This window comes from Gopherus flavomarginatus, chromosome 1, assembly GCF_025201925.1.
Source record: "Gopherus flavomarginatus isolate rGopFla2 chromosome 1, rGopFla2.mat.asm, whole genome shotgun sequence".
Classification (NCBI taxonomy): domain Eukaryota; kingdom Metazoa; phylum Chordata; order Testudines; family Testudinidae; genus Gopherus; species Gopherus flavomarginatus.
Window position 1 is genome coordinate 251,242,434 of NC_066617.1, and position 13,044 is coordinate 251,255,477.

General features: G+C 38.2%; 1 protein-coding gene across 2 annotated transcripts; it reads left to right on the forward strand.

Annotated features, from left to right (window-relative positions):
• Positions 1-548: 548 nt before the first annotated feature.
• On the forward strand, positions 549-9,223 carry NMS (neuromedin S). 2 transcript variants are annotated; one of them, XM_050922891.1, is made up of 9 exons: positions 549-706; positions 1,916-1,971; positions 2,662-2,709; positions 3,174-3,233; positions 3,326-3,352; positions 6,249-6,284; positions 6,683-6,724; positions 7,722-7,770; positions 9,178-9,201. In XM_050922891.1, exons 1-8 carry the CDS (start codon positions 571-573, stop codon positions 7,758-7,760), a joined length of 444 nt encoding a protein of 147 aa, XP_050778848.1. In that variant the 5' UTR covers positions 549-570; the 3' UTR covers positions 7,761-7,770; positions 9,178-9,201. The 2 variants fall into 2 exon arrangements, with proteins under 2 accessions (XP_050778848.1, XP_050778856.1); XM_050922899.1 differs by lacking the exons at positions 6,249-6,284; positions 6,683-6,724 and adding an exon at positions 3,444-3,497 and having other exon boundaries at positions 9,178-9,223.
• The last annotated feature ends 3,821 nt before the right edge of the window (positions 9,224-13,044 follow it).

Genomic DNA, 13,044 nt, shown 5'->3' on the forward strand with positions numbered 1-13,044 from the left:
TCATTGGGCTTCCTAGGGTTCCTAATGAACAGTCACCAGATTTAAGAATTGCATCCATAGCTATTTCATGCCTAGTTTTTATGAAATTTTCAAAGTCTTGTTGAAAAAAATCAATCAAAGAACTGCAAAATGATTGTAGTTTACTTTTACTAGCAAACTTTCAGTGAACTCTGATTCTGCAGTAGACAGACCAGTTTGCATGTAAAGATGAGAACATGTTTGTGATGCAGCAGTAATGTAGGTAGTACAGCCTGTTTGCGTGAGAGCAGTTTTCATGTAAAGCTGTTTTTATACAGAGAGAGGCAATGAGGATTCTAAACTTCTCCATTCTGTTCTTTTGGAGTCTTGACTAATGGCTGAGGTCGCGTTGCAGAGAGCGTTGATTTGAGAGATATTGCTGCATAAATAAAAGCACAGCATGACACTTATGACTGAGAAAACCAGGCCCATGCAAAGTGCTGATTGGTTCCCCTTGCAATGGGATACAACTTGTTACAAATACACCTCTCTAGTCTGGGCCAGCCGCCCACAGGCTGAGCATTCTCCCTGCCGTCTGAAGTCTGATGTGAAATGCTCAGGTCCTGGCAGAACAACCAAAGTCTGTCCCCAGCTGGAAGGAACCGGTGGCTGAAAATGAAACAGCATCCTTTCCCCTTCCCTTTGATCTTCGCTCTCTACTGCTTCTGTACTCTACAGTTCTCCTCAGGTAAGACCCGATCTATCCCCATAACTGCCTCCTACGTACCCGATCTATGTGGATAAAGAATAGTTGCTAGAACAGGACTAATACAGAAAGCTTAACTAGTTCCTCTCTCCCTCCCTCACACCCCTGGCTCTGCTTTGCAGTTCGGAGAAGCTAGACTCGCTTCAGACTCGGAGAACAGCTGTTCCAAACTAATTTGAACCTGCTCTCTAACATTAAGCTCTTCCAAGGAGCAGAACGTGCAGGGCTGAAGGCTGCAAATAGTTTAAACAAAGGACATGGCTATTGGTGTCCTTCCTCCCAAACCATCAGCGGCAAAAGACCGGAGGGGTGCTGCAGTTTTTAAGACTAGACAGCGCTCATTTGAAGGGGGCAGGGCAGGAGGGGGCTGGGTGACATGCCCCTTACTTGATGAACCCGGGGACTCTTAGCAGGTGCACAATAGGTGCTTATAAAAGTGACCGGGACAAGTGTCTTGAACATGAGAAATGGACATTTTCAATAAGCCCCGAGGGATTGGTGGGCAAAGAGGGAATGAATATAGCCCTGGGACCAGAGCCTCAACTGGAGTGCGGCCGCGTTCAGCGGAGCTACCCCCATTGATACCAGCTGTCAATGGTAAGGGTGGCCAAGAGGCTAAAGCGAGCAGAGAAAGTTTTGGAAGAGAAGGCTGGGGACTGTCTCTTCCGCCGGCGCTTCTGTCCAGGGTGCTGAAGGGCTGCATCTGCTCTCGGCTGCGCGCCCGGGGCATGCACAGACCCCGCTGATGTGCCCGGTGGTGGGCACAGAGAACGGGGAGGGGGGATTCGGCATCACAGCACGTCCTGGGAGCAGTTCGGAGCGTGTGCGTGTACACTCCTGGGGGGCTGCCCATCCCGACATCTAGATCTGCCCCTGTAATGCACGCCAGGCGGGGGCGGGTTGGGTTATTTTTTGCTCTAGGGTTTCACATTGGAAGGATGCTTTTTTTTTTCTCTTTGTTGAAAAATATTCTTTAAAAGAACAAAGCCAAGCGCCCCTGCTAAGCCGTCTCTCGGCCTTAGTGTTTTAACCTGGCTTGGGTTCCATTTGTACTCGGGTTGTGGACCCATTATAGCTTTCCTGTGGTCTTGGAGAATCCGCGCCCTGAATTTGTACTGGGGTAGCATTCAAATGAAGGGCACAGTCACCCTTTTCGTGGAAATTATATTTGTGGCTGCTTTATCTCAATAGGGTTTCCTCAGCCTGTCGCCGGTTCTATAGATGCTCCAGACGTTCCTAAAAGCGAGGTACGAAACGTTTTCATAACATGGCAGTCATAATCTGGAAGCATGTTCATAACAGTGCAGGGGTCACTGAAACACAGGTGAATTACCATTAGGGAATGAGAAACCGAATACACGTGATCATTTTCCGGTTAGCCAGTGGCTAAGGATGCATTATTAAAAACCCTTCGCTCCCCATTCTAATCACACGCACATAAACATGCAGAATGGAAGGCTAATAGGGGGTTAATTCGGGAGTGGGTCTAGGGGCTTGCCACCTTTTGTAGGTCATTGACTATGCTGCAATTTTGAGAGAGAAACAAGTTTGGTATCACTTATATGGATTTTACAAAGAGAATAAACAAGCGAATAGGACACTAAACAAATACATTACTGACTAATTTACTTACTATTTCCCTAAGCTAATTGAAAATATAAGACAATGCAATGATCAAATCTAGGTTACAGTTGAGGTTGAATTGATAAATCAATGAATTAACAATAACACGAAATGGGGGAATGTCTACTTGATCACCTCCCGGTTAGTGTATGTCTATAAAGCAACCTTTTGCTGCCCATTTTAACAAAATACACACATTTGGAGTATCCGAGCTGGGAAGGCCTTGATAGAATATTATTAAAGCTACATTTTCTCACGCTAAAATATGGGTTTAAATGTATAACTAATCTTAATGTCTAATCTTTATTTTTAAGCTGGCACTGTGTTTCAGTCAGTGGACAGAACTGTCTAATCAACCCCAGGTAAATTGACTTTATAATTTATTGAACTGACTCTACTCTTCCAGGCACATTGGCTATCCCATAACAATTAAATTTAGTATCTGAAATGATAAATATAAATGCCTTTTCCATCTCCTCCAAGGTGTTGAATACTCAGCTGTAATGATGTAAATGGTTCTGGCTTATGTCCTATTTTCCCATATTATCATTTAGTGAAATTCAATTGTAAGCATTTGTTTTTAATGCAGCATATGATTATGCTGACATAATTAATATATTAACAACTTTTTCCTGATATAAAAATTACACAATATTTTCTATCTGGTAGCTGCAGAAAAATTTACTCTGGAATAATGCCATTGGCTTCAGTAGAATTACTCCTGATTTAAATTGTTGTGAGATGAAAATCAGGCTTCTTATGTCAAAAGTCAAGTACAAAACATACCATAAATGAATGTATGTTTAAAAAATTATTTTTCTTTTAGATCTCCAATAAAGTAATGGATCTTTGTAATGCTATTTTTAATAGCATGCAGATAGAGGAGGTAAGATCTAATAATTTTCTTTCCTTAAAGAAAACTTTCCCAGCCTTTTGTCCAACCAAATAGAGTTTGACTATCATCATTATCTTTACTAGGAAAACAACGAGAACATATATAAAAGAGTAAGTATTTTTCCATCTTAGTAATATATGCATATAACTTCAACTCTTAGATTTGATACGACTATATACTAAAATTGCTCTTTTTATGCAGTTTTTATTTCACTACTCCAGAATTCAAGAACCAACATATCCATTTAAAATTGGGGTCAGTATTTTAACATAATCATCACTTTTGCATAGCATAAATATGTGGACAAGATGCTTACTAAGTCTATGATTCAGCAATGTACTTAAGCATATGATTAACTTTCAGCATGTGAGTAGACTCATTGATTTCAACGAGGGTGTCTCACATGCTTAAGTACCTCGCTCAATCATCTATAGAAGTTCAGGCCTATGAGATACTGAGTCGTGTTGACTAAGGCCAATGTCAGGATCAGCCTCCAAAGTCATTTTTTCCTAGTGCACCTTTTTGGTTAATGCTAGTTATTAAAGAGATTTACCCACAAAAACTAGAGAGCTCCTCAAATCCTGTTTATATCTGAATGGCTTTAGTCAGAAAAGGATAAAATGCACCATGATTATGGCGTTTCAGACAATGTTTACTCAGATCATGTGCAATGACTTTAAAATAATTACAGGAAGTGTTTTTAAAAGGTGCATCTCTATCTTTCCTATACTTTGTCAGTTTCTTTATCTTCTAATTCTGAGTACAGTTTTTAAAAATTTGAATAAAAAAGCATTACAATATTTACATTGTATTCTAATGTACAGTCCCCGCTCCAAAACAAAAGCAAAACAAAATAAAAACCAAACAAACACCTTTTAGACCTTGACTGTGTAGTAAATATATTTAATACAATGTTAGCTAAACCACAAACACACAAAATGCTGATTAGGGGTTTCCCAAAGTCAGCTAGAAATTATGGGTGGAATCCTGACCCATTGCAGTCAATGGTAGTTTTGCAGTTGACTTCAGTGGATCCAAGATTTCACCCTATCTGATCATTCTTCAGGCCTGGAAGATGACTCATATTGCATCTTTCCAAGCGATGTAACTGACCTTTGCCACATAGCAGTTTGTGGCTATGTTTCCAGAATGTGGTCTATTTGGGGCCTTATCCAAAGCTGTAAGAATGGCTCAGAGCCAGAATTAGGTCCAGCTGTGAGGTGTGGAGAAGGAGGGATTCATGTGAACGCTGAACATTTGTCCAGCTTCACAGATGTATTAGGACATGGATCTCTCTGTCTCTGGCCCACTTGAACTTTCCCCAGTACCGTGGAAACTATTGGCTAAATTCAGCCTTAGCATAAAATGCCTTTTCTTATTGCATAGATCCTCCTCTTACATGGTCCTATGAATTTGTGTGGTATCATATGGATTAGAGTTTGATTAAGGCATTAAGATTAAATTTTAACACAAGGGATGACATCTTTGCCCCACTGAAGTCAATGGCAAAATGCCCAGTATTTCACCCAAAATGTGTAACGTTTCTTAAAGTCACCCGAAAGAACTGGGTAGAGAGAGATTAGTTTCTCCTTCCAGTCTTTGTGTAAGATTTACAGCTGAAGTTTTCAAAGGAGCCAAAGGGAGCACCCAAATCTCATTGAATTTAGGTCACTGTCTCAACTAGACTCCTTTGAAAAATTCAACCTATGATTATTACAAAGGCTTGTTAAGAAGCTCATGTTTTGGAACGATTCTGCACTAAAATAAATTAAGTTGTATTATAAATAAGTCTGATTTTTGAAGCTCCAGGCTATCAAAAACTTTTAGTCAGCGACTATGTTTGAATGTTGTGTGTCTAATGGATCTTAATACAAAACTAGTGTTCACAATATCTCTTTGTTGTAGTCTTCCCCTGTGCATCCTTTAATGCGCCTTGCTTCAAAGCTCTCTGAGAGAAGAATGAAAAGATTCCTTGATCCAGTATGCATTTGTTTCTTCCATAGCATTTTATGGCACTAAAATTTAATTTCAATTATTTTATAAATCATTGTCTCAATGTTTGAACTGTGAATATCTAACAAAAGAAAATCCCCTTGCTTCATATTCTGTCCCGAGCTCTCCTCTTTCCTTCTCTATTTTTTTCTTTTTTAAATTTAAATTCCTTCCCTTCCCTTTTCAACCTCATCTCCCCTTTTCTTCCTCTTGCTGTCTGTTCTCCATTATCTGGCCCCTCTCCTCCTTTATTTTTACAGCCTTGCTCTTGTCTTCCATTTTACTTACTCATCTTTAAAACATATCCCTGATCATTAAATCCAATCACTGGAGCAGTTGCTGCTGTCACTGATCTCCGCTGATGCTACTAAATGTTTTTTTTTTCCATTTAAGGTCCAGTCAAACTCAGCGGGGCTCTACAAGGAGTTGTCCTTGCAGATCAGATTGAAGAATCAGAGCCTTCACTGACACAGGGCTTGAGCTTGCTGCCGCTGAAGTCAATGGCAAAACTTGCATTGACTTCAGTGGTGCAAGACTGGTCCCATAATGAACTAACTACCATCTGAACAATAAGTACAGCATGAGCTGAGTTTAGTAGCAACAACCCAGATTGGATTTAAAAAAAAAATCAGTGGAAATCTTAAAGTCAGGGAACCAACAACATTTCAACAAGGAAAGAAAAATCATTACTTTGAAACCTGGTGAATGCTGTTCCTTATGTTCCCTTCAGTTCAGGCATTGCATTGTTCTCAAGAGCTTGACTGTCTAATTTGAATTACAGTGACAAGAATGTATTTACCCTGAAATCAGTTAAAGTAATAGTTAAAATAAAGGCAGCAAATTTTGATTTGCTTCTAGATTTCCTATAACTATCTGATTTGTGTTTAAAATTCTCACTTCCAAAATAAATAAAATAAATGGATTGGAGCAATGTACTTAACCTGTACTGGAGGATTATGAAAATCTCATGAACAGCTGGATATGTTAAAACTGATATGCACTATCAACTTGCAGGAATCACAAATTGCTGCTGCAGAGTTTACAAAGAAGGTACGTTAAGTTAATTTAGATTAAAAAAAATCAGAGACCACAGTTGTTCTGAACTAGTTCACATGCTGCTTCTGAGAGATAAACAATCACTTCTAAGTTAGCCTTCAAGCTATTTTCTAAAGCCCATGCAACTTCATATTTAATTATGATATTTTAATATAAGTACATCAGACAAAATGGATGGTCCTTGACAATTCCCTCTCAGTATTAATGTTTAATCAGTAGTTCAGGTGAATGGACACTGGGGACTAGCAGTATCTAGTTATTTGCATACCACTGAAGAGGCTCCTGAATTATTGATGACAACAGCTCTGACAGTGACACAGAGACTTGTCAGTATAGCCATACTATAGTTTAAAAATACATGTATTTTTAATGGCTTGTGTTTTATTTTACAGGATAGTGCTGGTACCATGGGACGGCCTTTTTTTCTTTTCAGGGTATCAGATTTGTCTTTTCTCTTTTACAATTTTGAATCATATACAATTTCATATATTCATAGAAAACAATATAAAACCGTTTACATCTAAAAATTGTTGTCTGGTATTCTATAGATGATGCAGTCTAAAGTCATTGCTTGAAAAGCTTAGGGAGCCAAAGTGGTGCGGTGGATAGAATAAAAGGTCCATAAGACTCTGAAATCCTGGGCAATAATGGGTTAAAACTTTCTGTTGCACAGGGGTGACCATTAAAATGTTATCCCTTGAGCTGTTCTACCTAGAGATAGAGTTGTGGGCCAAACGTTTATTTCCTATTAGACTAACTAGTGCAGTGGCACTAAATTCAGCAGACAAACATAACCATTAGCAGTGCACTGACCAAATGATCTGATTAATACATTTAGTGCATGACAGAGTAAAAAAAATGGAAATTATGAAAATCATCTGTGGTTAATTTTTTTTTCTTATTGAGACTGTTGGATCTTTGCCCAAAGTATCTTGCTGATCCTGTTCTAACCCAAATTCAGCTAGTGACACACTATGTTGACCTGGGCAAAATGTTTTTCACATGCCTCTATCAACACAGCAAGAAAAATCAGTTAAAAAGAGGCCCTGACTATAAACGGGCCCTGATTTAGCAGGATACTTACAAATGTGCCTAGCATCTAAACAGGTAAGTATTCCAAGTAATGTCAGTGGTACGAGTCACATGATCAGAGTTAGGCATATGCTTGTATATCTTGTTGATTGAGGCCAAAATGCTGCATAAAAGATTAATCAGATTCTTCAGCTGTTGGTCCAGAGGCTGACTGAAGATGTTACAGACCATGGGAATTCATCCAACCCATAGATAAGCCCTATTTCCACTCAGGACCCATAACCCAGGTGTGGTAAATTTAGAATAAGATTTTATGATTTTCCTAAATGCACTATGGGAGTCATCTTTTGCTACATTTACTTGTCTGACCTCAATATGATTATTTAATTACATTTTCAGCCTAGAAATGGAAGAACTATCGAAGATGGTGGTGAGTAGCCTCTGAAAGGTGATTTTAAAAGGCTTCATTCTATTTACTCAACAAATAATAATCTTTGACAGAGAAAGTGTTATTTAGAAATAATTTGTTACATGCCTAAGCCCCTTCACTGCTAGCTGCTCTGCACAGGGACAGGTGTCTATCTGCACAGAACCACTTGAAGGATTAGGGGGTCTTATGTGTGCACTGTTGACAAACTAATGAAGTTGAATTTTTTTTATAAAGTGGGCTCGTTATAACTTTAATGCTCTGTCAAAGAAGTAGTAATAAAAGCATAAAACATTTCTACCTTTTTCCTGTTCCAAACTTAGAAATACTATTATTTACACAACACTCAAAAGCATGCAAGGTGCTCCACAGAGATAAATATAAAGACAAGATCTTGGTTCTGAAATGCTTATAATCCAAAGCCACCTGATACTACAGCAGAACCCACTAACATGGATCCTTGCACTCATATGGAGTCTCATTGACATTAGGATTGAGACCTAATTTTAGATAAATAACAAACAAACAATAGGAGTGGGTGAGTGAAGAAAGACAATGGGTTATAATAATAGCACATGCTTGCTCAGCTTCAGTGTGTTCACATCTTGATTGTTCTATTAAAGTCATGATTAGGTTTTAATGGTAAAATAAACAGATATTTGTCTATAAAGGAAACCATGTGCTCTTTCTCCCTCCCCCATCCTCTCCCAACCCTTCAAAAGAAAATATCACTATTTCCTGTTTGTGAATTATCTGCTTCCACTGCAACTGGTAATAAGAAAGGATGATGATTAGAATGACAGAAAAAAAATCTACAAAAAATATACTTTTGATATTAAACCATTTAAGGAAGAAACAAGCCACAAATACACTACCTGATCAATGGAGAGATGTGGAATGACTATGCCTAGAACAGTGACACTAACTGTGGTTAGTGTAAGAACATATTTAAACACTTTGGGTGAAATTCACCCAATGCCAGGGCCAACAGAAGGTATATGACAACAAATAAACCCCACCTAAGTGTTATTGTATGGACTAAAGTGTGCCTTGCTGCTGTACCTCCTTTAAGGGTGTCAGTTTTCACCTACTGTGCAGTGTGTCTTCTAAAGGGTCAGCTTAATGGACGGTAAAACAAACACATGCTCCCCAGCCTTCAAGAAGAAGGCCTCCTAGATGGCGGTAGTCCTTGGTGATGAAGGAAAAAAGTGTGTAGGGAGGAAAGATTTATAGTGTAGGTGAAAGACCTAGACTCTGGATAGTTATTCAGACTTTTTGAGGTTCATCCACTACTTGCAAGGGCTAAACTTTTGTGCCATTATATTTCTAGCTTTGAGATGGATCTGACATACAGAACTGATTTTTTTCAGCACATCATTTAAGAGCTCAACACAAAGTATAGTCCTAATATGTGCTAATTTATTTCAGAATTCCATGGAATATGAAGCTCATGGGTTGACTTAACATCTTGAAGACTTGATTTATGCAAAGAAAAAAAATCCTGTTGGACTGTGTGTCTATTGTTTTAAGTGACTCATTTGACTAGAGGCTACTATTCCATAATAAATTTGCAGTCATTAGTTACTTTGTACTTCTTTACATTTTTTCATTGTCAAGTTTTACACACACACTTCTGTTCACTGAGCAGTTATCAGCCTTTTTTATGTTACACTTCTTTATCCGCCTCCAAAATAGAGTTCTTTATTGACAGGAAACCAAATCAAATATATTAAGATAATATGATGAAGAACCATTCTCAAAATGTTTTCTCTATCATCTTTTTATGTAGGATGACTTCTGTTAGGATTATACATGATCAACATGCCCTTTCTATGACCATGCATGTATTTTGTTTAGGATTTGAGATACACATTGCTCTAGCCCAAATTGCACAGCACAACAACATTTTTGTAAATGAATTATCTTCTCCAAAATAAGAACAAAAAGCTGATCATGATAACTGATAGGTTCAAATAATCTACTCTGAGTGTCACTGATCAATGACAATTGTTATTGACTGACTGTATCTGACCAATTTGCCAAAATGGAAAATGTGGTCTACCTTTTTCACCCTTCCCCTAGTAAGCATCAGAAAGAATAAATCAGGGATCAAATTATGAGATGTGCTTTTCCCTGTGCCTCAGTGGATCACAGCTGAGAATACCAGATTCAGGATAAACTGCTGAGAAATAGGGCAGACCCACCACAAACTGGTGGTTACTCTATCATTAGACTATACCAAGACAGTAACAAAGGTAAACTTCTGTCTCACCACACTGGTTAACAAGAAGTCAGAGGTGCAGTCTCCTAAGGCATCCCAACCCTTGTCATCATCATCGGTTATTAGGGTTGGAAGGGACCTCAGGAGATCATCTAGTCCAACCCTCTGCTCAAAGCAGGACCAATCCCCAAAGGACCCCCTCAAGGATTGAACTCACAACCCTGGGTTTAGCAGGCCAATGCTCAAACCACTGAGCTATCCCTCCAAACAGACACTGGACTCTATTATGAGTGGTTACTAAAAACCAATTTAATTAAATATAAGGTCCTTTTAATCCCAAGAGATCAGCCACTTAACCAGGTCAATATATAACCCAGATGTTACCCAGTAATCGCACTGCCAATCCTTTAGTAACTAAAATCTAAAGAGTTAATGTAAAATGCAAGAAGAGAGTTATAAATGGTTAATAGATCATATGCATACAACCATTGCAAAATCCTTATATCAGGTTTGTAGCAGTGATGGAACAGAGTGCTGGCTTGTAAAGTCTCTCTGATAACTTCCAAAAGATTGGAAGGTCCTCAGTTCATATTCAAAATACCCCTTTTAGTTGTAAAACCACAGAATCAGAGAATCAGGGCAAGAAAGAGGCAAAATTGAGAGCTCTCAGGGGCCTTTTATATCCTCTGCCATGTGCCTGGATATTTACCATCTCTGTTTGTGGAAAGTTATTGGGCTAAGATGGAGTCCAGGATCACGTGAGTATATCACATGTCCTTACATGATTTAATGACTCAGAGGGGCAGTCATTGGCCATATTCTTGCTGATGCAGCTACAAGAAGAGCTTTGTGGAGAATTGATTCTTCTTAATGGCCCATCAATCGTGAACAGGCCATTCACAATGGGCTAGGAAGACTGTATGTAAAGTACCTTCTAGGTGTTACCCCAGGAACAAAATCATTTGAGATACAGATATATAGCCAATATTCAAACTTCAGATGTAGAGATGATACATGGATTTAGCCAGCATAATGATATTTGATAGACTAACTTTTTCACTGACACCTTACATGACACACTTTGTATAAGATTTGTTACAATTGTAGAACAATGATACAAAAGGTCATTCTCAATCAGACAGCATCACAGTGCTGAACATCAGAATGTTCCATTGAAGTCATTTTTTTTTCTGTCTGTCCAGCAGCCTGTGGTATTTGTGCCCTGGGAAATAGTCAGAACTAGAGTTGAGATGGACTACAACGCTAGAGGAATTGTATGCATAATATTTATGTGGTTACTTGATCATAGTGTCTGAGTACTTTCATGGGGAGAAACTATCAGGTATTAAAAGGCTTTTTAATCAAGTAGAGAAAGGTATAACAAGAACCAATAGCTGGAAACTTAAGCCAGACAAATTCAGATTAGAAATGAGGCACACATTTTTAACAGTGAAGGCAACTAACCATTACAACAAACGACCAAGGGAAGAGGTGGAGTCTCAATGTCTTCAAATCTTTGCCTTTCTGAAAAGAACAAAAACAAAAACACATATGCTTTAGCCACACAACTTTTTGAGCTTAATACAGGAGTAATTAAATGAAGTTCCCTGGACCATGTTATATAAGACACCAGACTAGATGATCTAATGCAGCGGTTCCCAAAATGGGGTTTGTGTACCCCTGGTGGTTCGCAAAGTGTCACAGGGGATTCTCAGGAAAAAATTCCCTAATGTCAGACAGGGCTGTTCTTACGGTCCCCAGGCAGCATGGCGCCCCTTGATTTCCAAGAGCTAAGCAGATCAAAGCAAGCATATCTATCACACTGAGGAGATTTAAACTTCAAGATTCCTTATAAGAAATGGAAAGAGAGGTGGATATTTTTTTTGCTGTTTTAAAAATTAAATAGGCAACTAGTATTGTTAAAATGATTATGAAGAACAAGTTTAAGCTTTGTTGTAACGTGCGTTGTTTGCCTGGACTGCTCAAGACCTGAATGCTTGTGTATGAGGAACTCTTTGAGTCGGCTTCTTAAATACCTTCATGCTGCTTCATATCTGATACTCGATGAAACATAGGAGCCTTGTCTTATATAACAGGCTTATTCAAAGTGATACAAGCTACGAAAGTGAGATCTTGGAAGAGTGTTGCCATTTTCATAATGTAATAAAGATACTGTAATGATAAATAATAATTAATAATACTGTGTAATAAGCATGTCATAAAAACAAATTTTATATTTCCAAGATCACTGCTTTTATAATCAGGTAAAGGAGAAAATCCCTGGAAATATTAATTTTAGGAGAGGGGTCGGGAGACTTGACATTTTAGTGAAAGAGGTTCACAGGTTGTTAAAGTTTGGGAACCACTGATCTAATGATTCCTTCTGGCCCCAAATCAAACTGATTGTTGACAAATGCATGGTAATTCACATCTGAAAGAATAATTTGAGCTCTAAATTAAATTTAACCACCCAAGGAAAATTTCTGTGGACTGCTCAGTGAAAACCTTTTTCTCTCTGAACAGTGACAATCAAAAAAAGAAAATATACTAAAGGAAATGTGAGGAGAGAAAACAACACTAAAAATATTAAAATGCAATGACATAAATCAATAAAAGGGCTTTAGACTCTTGTGATCAAAATGATCAGAAACATAGAAAGATTTCTGTAGGGAGACAGACTGAAAACACTGGTCCTCTTTTGGTAAGAGAAGAGACAAATAAGAAGGGAGATGATGGAAGTATAGAAAAATAATGAATGGTGGAGAGATAATAAATTTGGTGTTCCTATTTATGGGCCAAATGGAGACATTTGATTGAATTGAGAGGCAACACATTTAAGAAAGTAAAAATACATTATTTTTATACAACACCTAATTAACCTGTGTAATTCACTGCTAGAGACCTAGAGACCATGAATTTAGTAGCATTACATTATATTAGATATTTATGATGAGAACATCAACTCTTACACTCAATAGATTCAAGATATAGGAACAATAACTCATGCTTCAAGTTATGCACAAACCACTAACTGGCAGAAGTTAGGAAGAAAATTCTCTTATGGCCAGGTTATT